Genomic DNA, 22196 nt, shown 5'->3' with positions numbered 1-22196 from the left:
CTCAGGGATGAAAGGAGGTGGACAGGTGGCTTCCAGCCATGTTTGCCTTCCTCCTCTTCCTCTTCCTTCTATTCCTCCTCTTCCTCCCATTCCTCCTATTCCTATTCCATTCCCATTCCCATTCCTATCCCTATTCCCATTCCCACTCCTATCCCTATCCCTATTCCCATTCCTATTCCTATTCCTATCCCTATCCCTATCCCTATCCCTATCCCTATTCCCATTCCTATTCCTATTCCTATTCCTATTCCTATTCCTATTCCTATTCCTATTCCTATTCCTATTCCTATCCCTATCCCTATCCCTATTCCCATTCCTATTCCTATTCCTATTCCTATTCCTATTCCTATTCCTATTCCTATTCCTATTCCTATTCCCACTCCCATTCCTATTCCTATCCCTATTCCCATTCCTATTCCCACTCCCATTCCTATTCCCATTCCCATTCCCATTCCTATTCCTATTCCTATTCCTATTCCTATTCCTATTCCCATTCCTATTCCCATTCCCATTCCCATTCACATTCCCATTCCTCCTCCTCCTCCCCACCTTATATTGGAAAATACAAAATATTACAATGACTTTACCTGAAGCTTAAGGAGGTTTTGAGCTCTCCCTTGTAGAGCAGGAGAGGGGATGGACACCTTCCTTCATCCCCTCTGTACCTCCAAACTCTTCATTTTGTGGGCAGCAGCAGAAAACTGCTGGTTTTTTATGGTCCCCGTTCAGTCCAGCTCTGCTGGTGCTCAGCAAAGGTTCCAGGTGTGGATTTTGAGGTCAGGTGTAATCTCAGGGTCTGGATTAAGAGCAAAATCTTCCCTTGGAGCCAGTGAACAGCCCTCAGATGTCCAAAATTTTCAGTCCCTGGTTCCCTCATGCAGCTTTGCCACTTCTTTCTGAGGGCAAAGTTTTAATGGAAGGTGTAAAACTCAGCTCAGACGAGATCTGGGACATATTGACACAGATTTGTTCATAGTATTTATCAAAATTCATGGAACACTCCCACAATATGAATAGTTTATAATTATTATTTGGCTCATTGAAAAGGTTAGCACACACTGGAAAAGGAGAAATGGACAGCAAAGTTCTTCCTGTCTTGCAGAAGTGATGATAAACAATAAATTATTGAAGAAAATTAAGTATTATAATTGGGGAACCTTCCCCTATTACTAAGCAAAGCCAGCCATTAGCATCCAATTTGCATTTTAGACCGTGCAGCAGGAAATATTTAAGTTGACAAATAGGATATTTAATACAGCAACAGATACTTGGCAGTTAGATATTAACAACTGTTACTGGGGTGATTTATTCCCCATTATCCAAAGGGCATTACTCTGTGCATATGATTCTGAAATTAACTCCACTTTTCCAAGAGGCCTTGCCTGCCTGACCCCTTAATATCCTTATAATGAGTCCATTTACCATTCCAGGGCTGAGGGAGGTTGTTCACTGGGAGATTTGTTTTAAGGGGTCCTGTGTAGGGCAGATCTTGGTGTGTGGGAACATTGCTCACTGGCTGGGTAGCACAGGGGTTTCTTAAGTGGGAAAAACTCCAGGGAAAGCCAAGCTCTGGTTATTGGGGTGGAGGAGCACCCATGGTGCTTCCCTCAACCTCCTGAGTCCTCCCTGGGAGATTATTCCTGAAGTTACACAGGAGTTCTGGTTGCTCCTGTTTGGAAGGGGTTTGTGGAATCCCAGAATCCCAGAAGGGTTTGTGTTGGAAGGGACCCTAAATCCCATTATCCCATCCCATTATCCCATCCCATGATCCCATCCCATGCCATCCCATCCCATGCCATCCCATCCCATCCCATCCCATCCCATCCCATCCCATCCCATCCCATCCCATCCCATTATCCCATCCCATCATCCCATCCCATTATCCCATCCCATCCCATCCCATTATCCCATCCCATAATCCCATCCCATCCCATCCCATCCCATCCCATCCCATCCCATCCCATCCCATCCCATTATCCCATCCCATCCCATTATCCCATCCCATCCCATTATCCCATCCCATCCCATCCCATCCCATCCCATCCCATTATCCCATCCCATCCCATCCCATCCCACCCCATGGATCCCATCCCATCCCATCCCATCCCATGGATCCCATCCCAGCCCACCCCATCCCATCCCATCCCATGGATCCCATCCCATCCCATCCCACCCCACCCCATCCCACCCCTGCCATGGCAGGGACCCCTCCCACCATCCCAGGCTGCTCCAAGCCCTGCCCAGCCTGGCCTGGGCCACTGCCAGGGATCCAGGGCAGCCCCAGCTCCTCACAGGCAGGAATTCCTTCCTCACATCTGTCTCACTGCCAGCCCTGCTCCAGCAGCAGGAAGCCAAGAGCAGGAATGCCAAAACAGGGCAAAAAAAGGCAGAGATGTTCTCTCAGAATTGCTTAATTTCACTCTTGTTGTTCTTTTTAATTTTTTTGAATGCCCCTCTTTGTTTTGCTTAGGTGTGGGCAACAGACCTTGACCTCTGCTACAGTGACCAGCTGGCCCTGACTCAGCTCCTGTTGTACATGACAGATGGAAATCTGGATTGTGGCTCCAGCCCCCTGCAAGGACCTCTGGGGCCAAAGGGAAGCAAAAGCCAAAGGGGCCAGCACGAGGGGACAAACCCTGTAAGTAGTGATGTGAGCCCAAATACCATCATTGAGGGAACCACCAATCCATCTGTTCCAGAGGAGCTGAATCTGCTCCCTTCAGCTTTTAAACTGCTGCTCTTGGGTTTTACCAGGTTATAAAGGCATGGGATAGCAGCACAGCAGGAGTTAAAATGGAAATATCCATCCCTGGCAGTGTCCCAGGCCAGGCTGGACACCCTGGGACAGGGGAAGGTGTCCCTGCACATGGGATGGGCTTTAAGGTCCCTTCCAACCCAAATATTCTGGGGTTCTGTAAAATGGGAAGAAAAGTCTTTAGAAAAGCCAGCATCAGAGTGTGTGTGTGGACATTCTCTGTTTGCTGTGTTCTGACAGAAGATTCACAGCTCCCTCTTTTCCATCCATAGAGAGGAAATGTATCACCATTCCAAAAATGTCATGGAGCTGTAATTTAGAGGTTAACGAGCTCTTGATCCATTGTTCTTGTCAAGCAACCACTTTTAGTTGGAGAGAAGTAAATGACTTCTGATTAGTCCCTGTAGTCCAAGTTTTAGAAATGAAAAGTAATCAAGTAGCAACTTTTTTTTAATTAAAATTCTGTCAGAATTAACATAAATTGTCATTATATGCTTTATTTTTAATTCTTTCTGTGTTTCTGAGATTTTTATCTCCTGAAGAGTTAACTACAAGACTGCAGTCTCCCAGGGAAAGAGAAAAAGAAACAAACCAAGAGACAAATGTTTTTACTGCACATGATCTGTAATGAATGATTAAGTAAAACACTTTGTGTAAAATTATGATGTTAATAATGATTCTGTCCCTTTTAATTTATTAGATATTCTCCATGCTGGTAGGGTTGATTTTGATAAAATGGAGCAGCCCTGGAGTTTGTGGGAGGATTTTATTTTTAGAACTCCCTTCTTTGAAAGAACAAATTTCCTAGATACTGCTGCTCCTGTAATTATGTACAAAACCAATCACTCATTATAGTTAGGATACATTATCTTCTAGACAGATGAGGCTAAATAAGCAACACATTAATAATTCATCCTGCAGTTCATTATGCATGTGTGTGCATGCTTTGTAGCTGAAATAAGCACCTCATCAACCTGATGCCAACCCTTAAACAATAGTTCTGTGTTATTGCAGCCACATTCAAGTTCACGCTTGTTAAACTGCTGCTTGGATTATTTTATCAAGCATTCATTTATTTGTGGTCCCCTACTGCACAGAAACAGATTTTGGAAGCTCCTTTTTTAAGTTAATGACTTGAGCAATGGGTGTTATTAATTCTCAGAATATTATAAACATGATTAATTTTCAGGCAGAGATGTATTAGATCAGGATTTCAGCTATGTCAACTTAAATGAGTCAATGTCAAAACAAATATCATTTTAGGGGAAATACTGTAAATTACAGGCTTTGATGTGCAGTGTCCCTGCTCCCAGGGAAGAGTCCAGAATTAAAAATAACACCAGGGAACCCCTGGTTTAGAACAGGAACTGCTCAGAGCTCCTCAAGGCAACACCTCTGTTCTTCTGGCCTGAGCACAGGGTTAAAACTTGGTGCATCACTGAGAGGGAGAGAGGGCAGGTCAGGTGGGTATTGGGATGAATTCCTGCCTGGCACAGGTGGCTGCCCCTGGATCCCTGGAAATGTCCAAGGCCAGGCTGGATTCAGTGCTCTCACAGGGCTCAGTGAGCACTGAAAATGGGAAAAATCCAAAATGTGGTTCCCAGAAGCAACTCTGTGCATCTGACCTGTCATGCAGGGGTTCATGGAAATGTCTGTGTTAGCAGAGCCTGTGAGGAGCAGGAATTCCTGCACATGGAGTCCTGCTGAGTTCACTGGCAAAAAGCCATTTATAGAATCACAGAACCCCAGGGTGGTTTGGGTGGGAAGGGAACTTTAAATTCAGGGACACCTTCCCTGTCCCAGGCTGCTCCAAACCCTGTCCAACCTTGGACACTACAATCCCAACCCCCACCCTCTAGCAGTCTGAAGCCATTCCCCTCGTCCATCCCCAGTGACAGCCAGTGATTTATTGATCAGTTATGTGTTGGCTGGCATCAAGTGGTGTGGAAATGAGGAATGCTGTGCTGTTCTGCAGCCTGGCCCCAGCAGCCCCCTGTGTGCCGTGGCCAGCAGCCAGCTGAGGCACTCCAGCCTGGCAGGGATCCCCTACAGCCTCCTGCTCCACACCTGCAAAGCTCGTGGGGTTGGATTTGACCTCCAGGTAAGAAGGGGAAAGATGAGAAAATGTGATATTCAGAATTTTGTATGTGAATTCTAACGTGGTAAAACCACTTCTAGCAATGTAAATACTAAATCAGGGGATGGTGAGGGTTGAAAAAGACTTTTAAGATCATCCAACCATCCCCATGTTCACCACTAAACCATCTCCTCAAGTGCCACAGACACCTGTTTTTCTTCCAATTTAAGTGTGTGTAAGATTTTTAGGGATTAACCTGCTTCTTGATAAAAATAACTGTGTAAGGAGAGAATTTTTAAGATGATGCTCTTACTGCTTTGAAACCCAAATATTTGCTGTGGAATAGACACTGCTGTATTTATTTATTGTATTTTCTACCATAAGTTGGAGCAATAATCTATTTAAACTGAGCAACAATTCCTTACACAGTTCCAAACCAGCCCTCCTTAGTTTGGGTGTGTACTTACTGAAACACATTTATTATAATTATCACTACCTTAGGAATAAATAAAGCATTTTGTCTTAATTAACAGGAAAAACAGGGAACAGTTTTTGTGTTGTATGAAGACCAGAAGCGACACAGACTGGGAATGGTGTAAGTGAGGAATGTCCCCAACCCAGGGTGACAAACACTTGGGGACACAGGTTGGGAATGGTGTAAGTGAGGAATGTCCCCAGCCCAGGGTCACAAACAGCTGGGGACACAGACTGGGAATGGTGTGAGTGAGGAATGTCCCCAACCCAGGGTCACAAACACTTGGGGGACACTGGGACACAGACTGGGAATGGTGTGAGTGAGGAATGTCCCCAACCCAGGTGACAAACTCTTGGGACACTGGGACACAGACTGGGAATGGTGTGAGTGAGGAATGTGCTGAGCCCGGCTGGTGGCACTCTTCTAAATTGATCATCTCTTCAAACCAGCAAAAAAATTATTATTTTATTCATTTTTATGCTAAAAAATACTTCACCTGTTAAATAAACAATTTTTCCCATTTCTCTCAAAAAAATATTTTCCCAAACCAATTAAAAAACCCACTTAAATATGTTTCCTAAAAAAAAAAACAAAAAAAAACAAAACAACAAACCCATTCAAAAGTTTCCTCCAAATTTACCCTAAACCCAAACAAATCCATTGGTAAAAAGCTGAGTTCCAGGAGGCACAGGAGGGTGAAGTTTAATCCTTTTTACATTGTTCCTGCCCCAGTTTCCTGCCAAAATAGGCTGGAATAAGTGAGGAGCTGAAGCATCCTGCTCTCAGCCTCCTCTGTATTCCTCTGATGCTGCAGCTCTTTCATTAATGACCTGGATGACAAAACAGCTTCTGCAAGTGTTCTGCAGGGCAGGAGGAGAATTCAAAATGATCTCCACAAATTGAAGGAGCAGTGTGAGAAGTGGAATTAGGTTTGGTTGGAATCAGGTGGAAGGAATGACATTTGGAGAGCAGTAATGAACTTGAGGAACAAGGAGGTTTGGGGAGCAGGATCTGTGAGTTCAGTGCTGTCATGGTAAAAGTGTATCCTGGGGGATGCTGGAAGAAATCCTGTTCTGTGAGAGGGAAATGAAAATGTTTAGAGCTCTGAAGAGCAGGACTGACATGGAAAAGCTACAGAGGAGAGGGAGGGCACAAATGGGATCTGCTCACAACCTCTCAGCACAGAAAAAGCCTCTGCAGGAGGGAAAAATGGGATTTTTGGTAGTAGAAAGGAAGAAATAAACTCAGCTTGCAGCAGAGAGGTTTCCTGTTGTCTGCCATCACATTTTCAGTGCAATTTCATATTCTTAATTGGGAAATATGTTCAAGATTGTAGGAGTTGGAGCTTATAAAATAACTGAAACATCTCTGAGAATCGTTTTATTCCATCAGAGATCTCTAAATGAGGCACATGATTCCTCATAATTCCCTGTTCCATAAAGTGTGGAGAGCCTGTGTGGACCACTGGGAAACCAAAGCCTCAAAAGCTGCAACAATCTAAGAAATGTTGATCCTGCTGAAATTTCTTTCCCAAATTTTAGGCTGAAGCAACAGTTTTTCCTCACTAATGTGGGTGTTTCAAGTGTTCTGCTGCCTCAGCTGTCACCTTTTACTTGGAGTAGCTGAAACCTCTCAGCTTACTTCTGCTAAGTTGATTAATAAAAATTATTTATTACACAAATCCTTTCCCGTTGACAAGTTAAAATGGAGCCTCATCTTTCATATCTCCCTGAAGATTTTCACCTTGTGAGATTGAAAACGCTCATTAAATTCCAGCACCAGGCAGGCACAAATGAGAGAGGGCGATTGTTTTTAAGCATGAGAAGGGAATCATTGGGAAACTCATTTGTTTGGATATCATTAACAGAACAATCGGGGAGGATCTCCAGGGGGTCCTCCTGACCTTTGCTCGCAATCTCTTCATCATCCATCAAGAAATATCAGCACCTAATATGCAAGGCGAGACCAATTTTAAGGTGAGGTGTTAATTAACTAACGATCCCGGTTAATTTCTGTTCCAGGCCTGCAGATACCTCATGCTGGATCATAAACAAGTGTTAAACCATTCCTTTTTTCTCACTGCCTGGGGGTGCTTTGCAGGGTCTGGGGCAGTGGAGTCGGTCTCCCACGGAACCCGTTAGTTAAATTTAAGTTTGAAACTTTTTCTTTGAAAAGAGACATCCCTGAGCGTGAAATTTTTTGTAATCTAATGCTCCTGAGTGTCCTTTGGAAGAGCAAAGGAGCTGTTGGCACTGCCTCACACACTTCTGTCACAATTTTAAAGGGACACCATCAAGGTAAGAATCCTAAATTAGAAACAAATTTCTCAGTTGGTGATAACTACTTGGATTATTAACACTGATTTCTTTTAAGCAGGCAGCCTCGGATCCATTCATGCCCATCCCTCATCCCACCCCAGTGGATTTTGTTCCCAGTTTTCTCTGCTCTTTGACTGTGCTCATCCCTGGTTCCCCCACCTGGCTGCCCCAGGAGCCAGGAAAGCAATCAGGAGTCCAAGCCCTCCTTCCAAAGCTGCTTTTGGATTCCAGAGAATTGCTCAGCTCCCCACTGGGAGCTTCTTTTGCTGAGCTGCATCACCTTTAACTTTATAAAAAACTTTCTGTCTGTGTTTTGTGGAAGGTGAAGGAGAATTCTGTGTTAGATTTGTATCTTCAGTCATGTCACATAATTTATAGCAGATTCTTTCCACCCTGACTAGGTTTTCAAGTAGAGTGTGAAATGACAGATTTTGGGGAAGACATAATTAAATTTCAATATGTTACAGGATAAACAACAACAAAAAAAAAATCCCATTTTTCAATATGAGGGAATGAAAAGCAACCACTGAAGAAAAATAGAAATGAGATCTTTTCTTCATTGTGAGTGAACATATGTGAAATAAAGCACCTGTTAGTTAATTAGGAGTACAAATTGTATTGTTATGTACCTGGGATTTGTACATATTTACTAATAATTCCCCCAAGTGTCCCCAAAGTGATATTAAATGTAATTGGTGCATGCTGCCCTGTGTAACCCTGTTACCTGTTCGAGGCAGGCACTGCCAGCTGTGCACCCTGGCTGCTGGATTCCATTAAAATGCCCATTAAATAACTTGGATTCCTGGAATCTCTTGCAGATGGCAATTCGAGATATTGAAGCAATTCTAGGAGTTACAGCAGAAAACAAACTGAGATTGGAAGAAGAGCAACCTTGGGAAGCAGATGCTCTGAAAGAATAGTTAACAGAAAACGTTCAAGTGCCTCATTCCTTATGCTTCTGTAAGAACAGGTTTGGTTTTCCTTCTGAGCTGCTGTAACATTGAGACAGAAAATCTCTGATTCCTGGCATTGGGAACATCCCACCTTCCTTTTGAAAAGCACAGGATCATCCTAATGCTCCTCATGTCCCTCTTGTCATTCCTGAAGTTCAGCAGCTAAAACTCTTATTAATGGGGTTGTGCTGCCTTTGTCACTGACTCAGAGCCCTGAGAGCCCAAATTCCAACAGGCTGAAATCCTGAGCACTGAAAGGCTCAGGTCCTTTCCAGCCCAAACCATCCCATGGTTCTTTTGCCTATAAATCCTTAATTTAAACCCACTTTATCAATAATCCCAGCAACCCCCATTCCCCTGCAGAACCACCTCTATTGTTGTGCTGCTTCTTCTATTATCTAAAGACTTTTGCAGCAGTTCTTCTATGGTCATTTTTAAATTATCAAAAAGAACAGTAATAGCACTAATTCATCACTGATTCCCAGATTTCCATGACTTTTGCAGGTCTGTCCATCTGTATTTTGGATATTGGTGACTCTTTTGGTCACAATTGCTGTGCACTGTTGTTAAAGGACAGTATTATATTTGTAAAATGATCTTTCTCCATTATATCTTTAATATCCCAAGAGACACTTCCACATTTTACTATGGAAGAGCAGATCTCATTGAATGGAGACTGTTATCCTAGGAATGCCAAGTATCATTGGGATTGCTTCCCAAAAAAGCTCAGCAAAACCAGTTTTAACACAAATACTAAATGAGGCCAAGCAGTTGCACAAGATCAGCACCCAATTTTTCTGATAGCAAATCTTTGATCCCTCAGCATGAGACATTATCTTTTGTGGAGCTTTTTCCTCTTCTGCTTTGGTCACAGAATGAATTCATTGCAGATGAAAACATTTGCCTAAATGCTGATTCCTGCTTCAAATACAAATCCACAGGAGTATTTTTAATTCCTGGTTTTATTGCTGTTTTACATCCATGTAGTGTTGGGTTTGGACAGCCCAGAGCTCACAGAGATTTTCCCAAGGTGGAATTTAGCTGCACTTGAGCTGGTTTCCAAAGGGTTAAGGGAAAGGAAGCCTTGATCCAAGCCAGAACAACATAAGGTCTGAGAGGCTCATTAGTTCACTGGCACTTAATAGACTGCAGTGTCCTGGGAGGAAATGAAACCTGCACTTCCTTCTGCCTTTGTTCTGCTCTGACAAAAGAAAACTGTACCTGGTTTTGCAGCAAACAAGACCTGAAAGTTCCTGTGGTGAGAGAGATTTCTCAGTGTGTGCAAAGTGTGAAATGTATTTTGAGGAGAGAGAAAAAGTTTTTAATTACTACTAACACTTCAGAGCCTTGAGCTGATGGAAGGATTGAAACTGCTCTGCAGTCTCTCACATTCAGCTCCCATGCTGCTGCTGCCAAAAATGTGGTTTTTTAGCAGTGCTGCAGATTTAAAATGAAATTATAATTATTGTTAAAAAGTCAGGAATATAATTCTGTTCACACTACTGGATTATTTATTCTCACTCATTAAAAGAGTAATAGAGTTGTTGAACTGTAAACTGAATTTCAGAACGTGAGCTGGATGGGAAGAAAACACAACACAAGTGTGAAGCAAGATATTAAAGGTGGCCCAAATGTGGCTTTTCTTTAGAAACTGGATTTGGGCAAAAGCTGGGGCTGCTTCCCCAGCTGCAGAGAGTGGAGGAATGCTCGTGGAAGGAGGTGAGGGACAGCAGGTTTGGCAGCAAGTGCAGAGGATGCAGACAATTAAAGGATTTGTGCTCCCAGGAGTCAGAGCTGGAAATGGAGATTTTTGTTGAACTGGCAGCACTTGGTGGATTTTGTTTCAGCAGGAATTCAGTGTAGCACAGACCAGCTCATTCTCCTGAGAGTTGGTGATTCTGGAATCTGGGTCTCCTGTTCTCGGTAGTTGGGTTTAAAGCCCAGGGCGATTCCTGTTCCATTCCTGAGCTGCTGTCCCGATCTGTTCCCTCTCCATTCTCTCTCCATTCCCGGGTGTGATAATTGATTAAAGATCCGTGTTAATCGTAAAAGTGTTGGGGTTTGTATAAACCAGAATGCTTAAGTCTGAAATGAAGCATGACACTAAAGAAAGGAAAACATATGATTAAATAATTTTGTTTTAAATCCCCCTGTTATGAATATTATGTTTTCTAAGTAAGTTGTACCTACTGACAGCTCGCCAAACAAGGCTTTCACACAGCCCAGCAGATTCTGCAGAATCAGGTTTCCTGCCTTTGTGTGATCAATTGTAGCCTATCCCTGAGACCAGACTGTCTGACTTCTGCCATTTCCTTATCTACCAAGGTACTTATCTACCTACACAGATAACCAGATTGTTATCTATGGGACTTGACAAGTTGTCTGGAGACTCACATCATCCAGCGATCCTAAGAGCTGTCCCACGAAGTTTGGAAGTTTCTTTGACCACCACTGCTCATCTGGCAGAATTACGACAGCAAAAAAAACCCACAATTATTGATGACTACAAGGAAACCATGCTCCAAAAGGGAGCTGCAAACCAAAGTTCGGTGGAGCTTGGAGTGGGCAGTGGCCCCTGTTATAAATGGGAAACAAAGTCTCTGTATTTAGCAAAATTTAGATTGGTCTGTTTTATATAGACAGAGCAAGAAAACGGGAGGGGTCACCGCCTACTCCACGCTTCCACCCAACTTGGTTTGCAGCTCCCTTTTTATAGTCTGGTTTTCCTTGCAGTAATCAATAATTGTTATTGTTTTGTTGGAGTAATTCTGCAAGGTAAGCAGTGGTGGTCAAAGAAACTTCCAAACTTCGTGGTACAGCTCTTGGGATAATTGGTCATGCAACCATCTGCTTTTGGTGGGTAAAAAACCAGAAGAAGTGGGAATTCTGATCTTTAGCAGATAGTTTGTGATTGATCACACAAAGGCAGGAAATCTGATTTTGCAGAATCTGCTGGGCTGTGTGAAAGTCTTGTTTTGCGAGCTGTCAGTAGGTACAACTTATTTAGGAAACATAATATTCATAACAGAAGGATTGAAACAGAATGGGTTTAATCATATATTTCCCTTTATCTAGGTCCATGTTCTTTTCTCCAAAAACTCCAAAACTTCTACGATTAACACGAACCATTTATCAATTATCACACCGCCACGTATCCCCAGCGCGCTGCTTGCTCTGTCTACATAAATAAAGCAATACAATAATGACAATAAAACAAAGCAATCTAAACGCTGCTGAACACCGAGACTTTGTTTCTCACGTACAGCAGGGGCGATTCCCGCTCCGCTGCCGGGCCGCTCCGTTCCCGCCCGTTGCGCAGGCGCGGCGCGGGCGCAGGCGCGGAGCCCCGCGGGATGCGGGCGCTGCTGCGGCGGCTGCACGGCGCGGCCGTGGCGCTGCTGCTGTGGCGGGGCCCGGCCCGTGCCCGTCCCGCCGCCTCCGAGGTGCTGAGCCAGCACCTGCGGCAGCGCCGCCTGCCCCACTGGACCTCGTTCTGCGTCAAGTACAGCGCGGTGCGCAACGACCAGTTCGGCCTCTCGCACTTCAACTGGCCCGTGGACGGCGCCAACTACCTGGTGCTGCGCACGGGCTGCTTCCCCTTCATCAAGTACCACTGCTCCCGCGGCGCGCCGCAGGAGCTGGCGCTGCAGGACGCCTTCTTCACCGCCCTCAAGGTGCTCAACGCCGGTGAGTCCGGCCCGGGGCGGCGCCGTGAGGGGCACACAGAGAGCTGTGAGGGGCACACAGAGAGCCTGAGGGGCAGAGAGAGCCTTGAGGGGCACGCAGAGAGCCTGAGGGGCAGAGAGAGCCTTGAGGGGCACACAGAGAGCCTGAGGGGCAGAGAAAGCCGTGAGGGGCAGAGAAAGCCGTGAGGGGCACACAGAGAGAGCCCTGAGGGGCAGAGAAAGCCGTGAGTGGCACACAGAGAGCCTGAGGGGCACACAGAGAGCCTGAGGGGCACAGTGAGAGAGCCGTGAGGGGCGCACAGAGAGAGGGCCACGAGTGGCACACAGAGAGCTTGAGGGGCACACACACACAGAGAGCTGTGAGGGGCGGCCTGAGGGGCACAGTGAGAGAACCGTGAGGGGCACACAGAGAACCTGAGGGGCACACACACACACACACACAGAGAGCCGTGAGGGGCACACACACACACAGAGCCGTGAGGGGCGGCCTGAGGGGCAGAGAGAGCCGGGGCCGGTGGCTCGGACCGGGCAGCTCCGCTCCGAGCCCGATCCGTCTCCTTTCCCTTCTCTTTCCCTTCTCTTTCCCTTCTCCCTCGCTTTACTCCTCACCTTCTCGTCTCTTTCTCTCCTTTCCCCTTTCTCTCTTCTCCTCACTTTTTCCTCTCTTTCTCTCTTTTCCCTCTCTTTCTCTCCTTTCCCCTCTCTTTCCCCTGTTGCTCTATTTTCCTCTTTCCCCTCTCTTACTCCTCTTTCTACTCTCTCCCCTTTCCCCTCTCGCCCTTTCTCCTTACTCCTCTCCCTCTCCTTCCCTCCTCTTCTCTCCTTTTTTCCCTCTTCTTTCCTCCTCCTCTCTCCTCTCTGCCCGGCAGGAATCCCGAGCAGTGAGTGCAGGGCAGGGCTGTAACCGGAGCCTGGTGTGACTGATTTGGTGTTTCCCTGGCACAGATCAGACCTTTGCCATTTCAGCGCCTTTCATTTGGCATTTTGCAGCTGCAAATCCGGGTGCCCTGCATGAACTTTTGTCCTTCAAGCAATTCTGAAGCCAAACTCTGTTCAGGCACTGGTCAGACTGCTGGGATATAAATCCTTAAAATAAAAATATTTTATCAATACCTTATTAATATAAAAGTAGATATAGTTAAGTTTTGAAGTAATTATTTAAAAGTTTTGGCTGTAGTTCCAAAGCTTATTTGAATGCCAGTGCCATAATAATTCATACATTCGTATTTTCATATTTAATTCTTTTAATTTCCTTCACAAGTCTTCAGTGACTTTTCTTTCTTTTTTTTCCAAAACTTGTATGCTGGTTGTCATTTTCTGATCTTTCCAGAATGACACAGTGAGAAAAATATAATCACAAATATTTATTTCTTAATAGCACCTTTAAATCTGATTTTCTTTTCCCCTCCACCCTGTCACACCTTTGTTTTTCTCACAACTAACCTTCATATTTCATATTTAAGTGATTGGAATACATGATTAAAAAGGCAATTTATTTCCCTCAGAATCCTGCTTAAGCACTCAGTTTCAAGCATGTTAAATTTGGTGTTTCTGAGTTCAGGGCCTAAATCCACCTCTGTTTTTCCCTCAGAAAATATAATATTAATAGAATAAATAGAATGTTGTCTGTAATAGATGGATAAATTGGCAGGGCTAAAACATGTCACTTAAAATATATATATATATTGCAGTTCTATTGGAGTTGATAGTTTTGACTGCTGATCTGATTTTCCCAAGAGCAGCTTGATTTTGATCTATGGATTTACTGCCTATTTTTTAAATTTCTGCTCTGACATAGACTCCAATAACTTAAGTAGATATTCAGGGAGTTTGGGTTTAGTATTTGGAGATACATATATATATTTAATCAGTAGAAATCATGTGTACATAGTGCTGTTTCACTTCTTTCATGCTGTTCTCCCCCTGTTTTCTTTTTCTAATAATTCCTGCATATTGCTGCTTCCTGCTCCTGTCAGCAGGAAAGGTGTCAAGCACTGATTGCTGCATTTAAACAAACACAAAATACTTCCAAGGCAGCTTTTCCAGGAATGTTTTTCCTCTCATTTCATTTTGGACTCAGCTGAATTTGGATTTGGATTTCCCTGGCTCACTCTGTGTGTGTAACTTGTTTTTATCTCTCCTCAGGCATCCCAACTTTACTGTATGGAATTGGCTCCTGGTTCTTTGCCCGTGTCACAGAGACTGTTCACACCAGCCATGGCCCAGTCACTATTTATTTTCTAAATAAAGAAGATGAAGGAGCCATGTACTGAACTGAATAGCTGTCCTCTGGTACAAATATCTGCTGCCTTTGACTAAAAACAAGTGAAAAACTTGCTTTTTCCACTGTGTTCTCATGCTCAATGTGCTGTTTCAGGAAGCTGCATTGACTTTTTGGTTGTGAGAGATTTATTTTTGCAGAAATCTGTGAAGTTGAAGAATTAGAATGTCTGAGGGTGTGGCTGGAAGTCAGGGACTGGTGCTGCTGGACAAACTTGTGATCATTTAAAGAGATGCATTTATCAGCTTAGAGAACTGAATTGTAGCCTGTGGGCAAGGAAACATTTCAGAATGTCCCTGAAAAGATAAAGCTGCTCAGGTGTAGATCCTGTCTAGATATTTCATAATGAATTAATTAATTGCCACAGCTGTAACTGTGAATGGATGAATCTGTGGCACTGAGTAGCACAATCACCTTGATGAGCCTTTGGGGGAAAAAAAAAACACCCTAAAAGAAGTGCAAAATGGCTGTATGGCATTTCTTGAAATGATATTTAAATAAAATATCCAAAGTATATTTGATGCTTTTATCTTTTGCAATTCTTGAGCTCCAGATGTGTGTTACTTTTCTTTTGATTGCTGTATAGGTAAGTACAAAATGTAAGTGATGTAGAAGATTCATTCCCCTGTGCTAATTCACAAATTGCTGGTATTTTTAATTAATGAGGAGAATGAGAAGAATACCACAAGAATATTTCAATTTTGGGGTGCAAAATAACTGATTTATCCAGTTGTAACCAAGCACAGCTTCATACACAATGTCAAAATGATTTCATATCAGCTGGAAACCTGGGCCAAAAAAAAATAAAAGAGCTTTTGGGAAACTGTTTGGGTAGTGGAAATCTGGAATGAATGGAAACAGGAAGACCTGTACAGGATTTTTTGCTGGTGCTGGGATTTAGTGCCAGCAATTAAAGCTGTTAGTTCCAAATCCTACAGCTGGAGCTGGAAGTTGGTCATTCCAGTTTTCATGAGTCAAAAAATAAATGTAAAATGGGAAGGAGCTGGCTTGAAGGGTAATCACTTCTCCTCAATAAATGATTATCAAGCTATGACTACAGTATAATGTCATTTAAATACTTTTAAACTTAATTCCAGATAATAGAAGTGTTTCTCACTTAATGAAGCAACACATGTGGCAGCACTAAACACTTTAATCAGAGAAGTGCTTGCACTGTTAAATTTTGGAGAATATTCTTGCCAGAAGTTAAGTGTCTCCAAGATGAAGAGATGGCATTACAAGAACCCTCATTAATAAGAAAAATTGCAGTTAGCATTTCCTAGAGCTGATTCTCACTGCAGCTCATAAGTTTAAAGTCAAACACTGCTCATTCATTGCCACAGAGCTCATCAATACCTGGCTGTAAAGCTTTAGGCTCAACACAAGGTTGATAAAATGGTTTTTAATTACCAGCCCATAAATACAGCTCTTCAGTGGAGCTGCAGCTCGTTTGATTTCTGATAATGGGCACTGCTGACTTTGCTTACCTGTTTTCCAATAAGTGCAGCAGCACCCCTGTGCCTGCAGTGATGGGCTGGGCTCCTTGGAGAACATCTCTGACAAACTGCACTATTGATTGCTGCACCTCCCTGCTGCTGGCAGCATTAAACACAGCCCTGATCTCTTGTTCAATGATCTCACTGTGTAACAATTAAGCAAATGTAATATTTTCTTGTATTACATGAAAATCAATGGACCTCTTGCTCTCAGGAAGTTGATGGTGCTAAAGGATGAACTGGGAGATGTCTGAGGGCAGAGTGCAAATATGGGATCACTCATTCCTTTGATGGAGCTCTTCAGAGGGAGAATGAGCTGTCTGTGAGGACAACGTGAGTTATTAAATACAGCTTGATAACTTGAGTTATTAAATCATGATGAAGTAATTTTCATTCATGTATGAACATAAACCCAGCTGCTTGTTGTTTTGCTATAAATACCAACTTCTTTGCATCTGTTTTTTACCACTCAAGTTCTGGCCTGAATGCAAGATACTGATGGCCAGGAAGATTTGTACAATGTCTCAAAAATTTCTGCAGCACTCAGGAATAATAGATCCACAAAATGACCCCTCTGACTTCAGCGAGGTTTGATCTGAAATAAAGTTTAGTTCCCCTTGCAAGCCTCACCTTAATTATCTCTCTGCTGATGTTTAAATGAGGGAGAGATGAGGTCCCAGAGCTTTGTTTCACCTCCCTTAACTACTCCAGAGAAACGAAACCCCGAGGATCAGGTGGCCCCTCCTTGTAGCACCTCTTTAAATATTGATGGTTTTGGGGGGAGCTGAACCTGGAGGAGCTGCTGCTGTCACCCCTCGGCCGGGTCAGCGGGCTCGGGTGTCCCAGTTAAACTCTGCTCCTGTCAATTAATGGGAAATGCAGCTGCTTTGCTGAAAGATCAATGTCCAATAAAGGCTGCACAATCAAATCTTGTTGCAATGATTGAGGTGCTTAATTGCCTTTCAAAGATAAGGTGGTAATCAACACACGTTCAGCTGATCTTTTTTACCGCTTCAATTACACTCTGAGGGCAGAGCCAAGGCAGGATCTTTAACTACTTACACTTATTAAATCTTACCTGCCTTCTGAAAAATTACTTAAGCCACACAATCGATAAAACCCTGCTCTTAATTACTATATTTCACTTTCAGACCTTTTTGTATGCTTGATAAATGTTTCACCAGAGAGTCCGTGGTGCTAACGAGTTACCCCAAGAAATTCCCTTTTCTCCTCCAAGTTTTGCCTAAACATTGGTGGGTTTGTTTATTTGTTTTCCTGGTTTTTTGGGGGCTGGTCATGGAAATGTGGTCCAGGCAGTTCATTTTATTGAAATATGTTTAGATTTAATATCACTCTTTTTGTCACTAGTTGATGAACTACTTGCAGTGGTCGTGGTTCAACACAAAGTTCTTAACATTTCTTCCCCATTGTAAATTAATTCTGGACTTAAAGATTGTATTGGAACTCCTAAATATTTATCATTAGTACTCATACTGTATGAAAAATCAGTTTTTGTGCTCTTTTCTTGCTCCCCTCTCTTCCTCTGGAGCACTATCCAAAGCTTTTCTCCTGCTGACCTTCCATTGACTTGGGCAGAATTTAAATCTGTCCTCACCTTACCTTTTGTGTTGACCTAAATCTCCTCACAAACCATAATTATAGATCTCCCTGATGTGTGTTATTATTATTGAATGAAATTTAGGTATTTTTAATAGTTGAATGCCCTTAGGCCTCTGGTTTAGAGCAACTTTTCCTGAAACAAAGGGGATTTTGCTTCATCTATTATTTACTGTGGCCATTTAATTTATATTGGCTTTTGCTGTAACCCCTTCATCATGTTCACTACAGAAAAGTGAGTTAATAATTCTGAGAGTTATCTTGATTTCTTTCCCTATTTCTGGAAATAGAAGTCAGGATTTAAATTTTGGGCTGTATTTTTCAGTTTAAATACACCTAAGAAAAAGTGGCAGCTTCAGCATTGCAGCCAGGGAATATAGAATAAAAATTGCCACTAACATATTGCAAATTTGCTTAAAAGATTGATTTCTAGAAAAGAATGTTGGTTTTGCATTTAAGTCCTAAAAACTAAAACAACTTAGAGTGATTTTGAAAGTAATTGCATCACTTTAAGCACAGTTTATGAGCCCTGTTGCAGTTCATTATAAAACCAATTTATTACTTGCAGTGATATTAATAATCCAAATAGAATTAAAAGTGGGAAACATGATTAAAAGCAATCCTTCAGACAAAAACTCTGAGGAAGGGAACTTTCAAGTTTAAAATACAAATATCAGGTTAGAACACTGATTTTTGAACAAGATTACAAAGTCAAACCTGTTTTATTCCTTAAAAGAAGAAATGCCATTAGATATGATTGTTACATGCTCAGTGATTCATGGGCCTGCTTATGTACTTTGTGAGGTATGAATTATTTAGGAAGAAAAATCACAATAATTTTGTTGTTACTCAAGAATTTATAGGTTGACAGAAAAACAATTATGCAGCCCCTGGAGCAGGTCTGAAGGGGTACAGGAGCATCATTAACCACACACAGCCCAACTGCTGGACTTACCTTGTCACTGGGCATCATATAATCTGCTTTTTTTGAAATTTATTCAGAATTTAAAGCAAAAACCAAATATTTACTAATTTAGCCTAGATCAAGCTTACTGTTGTAACATTTTCTTTCCATGCAAGGTGAGTTTACTCTGAAAAAAGAGCTTTAAGATCTGTTTGAGAGCAGTGAAATGCTCTCTGTGCACTGAAAAGATGAATTTATTTCCTGATATTTAGATCCCAGACAATCCTTTCTTATTCCACAGAAACTGCAGAGTGCCTGGGAGGGGCAGTGGGAAGTGTGGTGGAAGTTTTAATGCCATTTTTAAGGAATCTGAACCTCTCCATGCTGCACTTGGTGAGTCTTTCCAGGGAAGAATATCTTTAGAAAGCCTGGGCACTGCTGACCTATTTTTCACGAGCCTGAGGGAATTCAGTTTGCTGCATTCACAGGCAACTGAAAGGAAAAAAAAGTGATTTTCACCATGATATGCTATTTATCAACATAGAAAGTTGGGTATTAATATTTTTTCAAAAAGACAAGGAAATATGTGCTCCTGAAACAACATCAGCTGCCATTTTCTCTAGGAAACTGAAGAGTTTGTCCTTTGTTATTTATAATTCTAGCCTAGAAACTGGTGCAGGGATGATAAATTGAATTTGGTGAACCAAGGGCTGGCATAGAATCCTGATTCCTCCAGGTATGTTTTATTTTCAGTGTCTGAATTACAGGTAAGGTGGCACAGCACTGGTAACACAGTATTCCAAAATATTTTAAGAGTTAAATGGGAATTATTTAGCTTTTTACATAATTAATACACTTTATTCCTGGGTCATAGCTGAAAAAATCCTAATAATAATGAGTTGAATGGAGATGAAATCCCAGCATTTTCTGTCTCCATCCTCAGCATCTTTCCTGTGCCTCTGCCCTTTTATCCAAGGGGATGAGTGCAGGACTGGGGGGATTTGGAATCCTAATTCTGCTTTTAATTCACTGCAACCCCTGCTGGGCATTTTCAGCTGATCCACTGCTGGGAATGAGCTCCCACCTCCCTCCTCAGGGCAAGGAAAAGCTGAACCCACACCCTGGGACAGGGCTCTTGCTTTCCTCCTCCTCTTTTCACAGAATTCTGGTGGAGGAACCCAAAACTCCATTGCAGGATGTTTGTGACAGAGAAAAGAGAAAATTGCTTGTGTTGGGCAACTTCCTTTGCAGTGGGAATTAAAGAAGTAATAACTTCTTTCCTCACTTTTGGAGGGCCCTGCAAATTATCCTGCTAAGCAAATCACTGGGAGACAGCATTTTTCCATCCTCACTGAGACTCCTGCGAGATTCTAATGATTTTCCTCCCCTCCTGTGTCAGCATTCTGCTTTTCACTGGAAATAAATATTTATTTCCTTGCCTTGGCCACCTTGGGATGCTCTGAGCCCTCTCCAGCAGTGCTGGAAAGCAGCAGAGAGCAGCAGCACACTGCAAGTGGCAGCTGGGAGCCACCAAGGGAGGATGTTTCCCCCTCAGAAATAGAAAACCAGAATTTAGAGAGGTTGTGGGCTTCACCATCCTGTAATTAAAGCATTGATAAGTTGTTCCTTTGCAGATTTGGGGTGGGGAAACAATAACTTTGGAGATGTTGTGCTGTCTGCATTTAGTAGGGGAAATCAGGCTGCTTTGTTATTTTTTAATGGGGATTCTGGAAACCTTCTACTGGGAACTTGAACTGTTTAAGGGGAGATTCTTGGGCTACTCAAATGTAGAACTTCAAGAATATTTAATATTAAAAACATCATGGATTGTGTTCTCACAACACCAATTTCCCCCAACATTAAGGAATAATCTATAAAAATAAATGGTGACACCTCACAACAAAACTTCTGCAGGATGATAAAATAAATATCAACAATTTGCTTCAAATGATGTATTTCAACTGAAAATTTCTGATTAAATTTGGGTTTTAAAGAAAACAATGTGGTATCAATAAATAAGTGCTTGATGTGCTGTACTTCTCAAGATATAAAAACCCTTCAAGTTTGATTACACAAATCAGAATGGGGGATTAAGGTTATGACTAGCCCTGGAAAATCAACGTAATATTTATGCAAATTTGGCAAATTGAGTTGGTTTTCCCCATAGTCTCACAAATGAAGAAGACATTTTAGAAAAATTGCAAGTCTATAGAAATTCCATCATTTTGTGTCCCATTCTTTAAAATGTAATAGAAAATGAATCTGATTGAAATGGAGCTGAGTGAAAGGTACACAGGGACTGCAGGTAAAAGGTTCATTTGAGCAGAAAGATGTCTGTGTGGGCACCACCAGTCCCTGAGATCCCTAGGAGCTGAGGCCCTATTAATTTTTAGTATAGGAACTAAATTATAAAGTTATTGAACAGAGAGAGAATTTATCTCTGTTAATGGCCATTGAATTTTTTTTTTTTCCTAAAGCTCAAACAAAGTAGAATTCGAATATGAAGAAGCTTGAAGACGTTTCAGGAATTAAATATACCTCCCACTCCCCACCTTTAAATTGATAAAATAACTCAAATAGTCCAGTTTGTCAGAGATGATAATGTGAGAGAGTGTGATAAAATGCACAGATCAATAGCCCACAATTGAGATTAATGTTGTTCTCCTGGAAAGAAGAAGTGGATTGTTTGATGGTGCAGAGCTGTGCAGAGCAGAGCACTTTCCCTGTGACTCGTGGCAGTGAAAAGCTTCTTTTAAAAGCTGAATTTGGTGTTTTGTGATTGCAGAGCTGTCAAAACATCTTCTTTGTTGCTGAGGTGGACAGGGATTCTCTTTCATCAGAAAGTAGGGTCGTGGTTTGGACCGGGCTGGTTTCAGTTGTGTCACTGAATGGGGGAAATCAGTGATGCCAGAGCTGTACCTGGAACCAAATCCGGAAATCCAGATGCGGAGGGACAGTGAAGTGAGAGCCAGCTGCTGGCACAGCTCCCAGCGCTTCCCTCTCCTGTGCCTGCAGCTGTTGGGTGTCCAAAGACCATTCCCAGTGCCCATTCCCAGTGTCCATTCCCAGTTCCTATTCCCGGTTCCCATTCCCAGTTCCCATTCCAGTGCCCCTTCCCAGTTTGCATTCCCACTCCCGGTTCCCCATTTCTGTTGCCCATTCCCAGTGCCCATTCCCGGTTTGCTCTGCACGGACGGGCCCAGAAGCACCGAGGCTGGGAGAGACCTTGGGGCTCACCGAGCCCAATCCTCCCCCAGCAGCCCCAAAATCCCCCCGCGTCCCAAGTGCCACATTCGGCCGTGCTGGACGCTTCCAGGGGCAGTGACTGCCGCAGCTCCCTGGGCAGGTTCTCCAGGGCAGCCGGCAGGTCCGTGTGTTCGTGATTGTGTTTTGTGGTTGTATTTGTATTTATGTTGGGATAACCCGGACCGAACCCCGGGACCGAACCTCCGAACCACCGGCACCGCTTCCAGCGGGAACCCCAGCCTGGATCCAGCCGCCTTTTCCTGCCGCAGCACACGGCACAGTAAGAACACAGCCAAACGCGGAGCGCTGGCACAGCCTGAGCCGCCTCCTCCCCTTCCTCCTCCTCCTCCTCCTCCTCCCCGCCGCTCATCCCTCCTCCTCCCGGGGC

The 22196-nt window shown here is 43.2% G+C and overlaps 2 protein-coding genes across 3 annotated transcripts in view; both read left to right on the top strand.

Moving 5' to 3' along the window:
• The window catches only part of IQCH (IQ motif containing H), a 51026-nt gene extending 40800 nt beyond the window's left edge, over positions 1-10226 (top strand). The window contains 5 exon segments of the mRNA XM_056499482.1: positions 2471-2638; positions 4731-4856; positions 5366-5427; positions 7175-7283; positions 8444-10226. Coding sequence (XP_056355457.1) covers positions 2471-2638; positions 4731-4856; positions 5366-5427; positions 7175-7283; positions 8444-8545 — 567 coding nt within the window. The 3' untranslated portion in view covers positions 8546-10226.
• A 1684-nt stretch (positions 10227-11910) lies between these two features.
• C10H15orf61 (chromosome 10 C15orf61 homolog) lies at positions 11911-15061 on the top strand. 2 transcript variants are annotated; one of them, XM_056500195.1, is made up of 2 exons: positions 11911-12252; positions 14410-15061. In XM_056500195.1, exons 1-2 carry the CDS (start codon positions 11932-11934, stop codon positions 14506-14508), a joined length of 420 nt encoding a protein of 139 aa, XP_056356170.1. In that variant the 5' UTR covers positions 11911-11931; the 3' UTR covers positions 14509-15061. The 2 variants fall into 2 exon arrangements, with proteins under 2 accessions (XP_056356170.1, XP_056356169.1); XM_056500194.1 differs by having other exon boundaries at positions 11911-12265.
• The last annotated feature ends 7135 nt before the right edge of the window (positions 15062-22196 follow it).

The sequence above is a fragment of the Oenanthe melanoleuca genome, chromosome 10 (assembly GCF_029582105.1).
Source record: "Oenanthe melanoleuca isolate GR-GAL-2019-014 chromosome 10, OMel1.0, whole genome shotgun sequence".
NCBI classification, from domain to species: domain Eukaryota; kingdom Metazoa; phylum Chordata; class Aves; order Passeriformes; family Muscicapidae; genus Oenanthe; species Oenanthe melanoleuca.
Note: the sequence above shows the minus strand (reverse complement) of the source record. Positions and strands in the feature narration are given on the sequence as shown.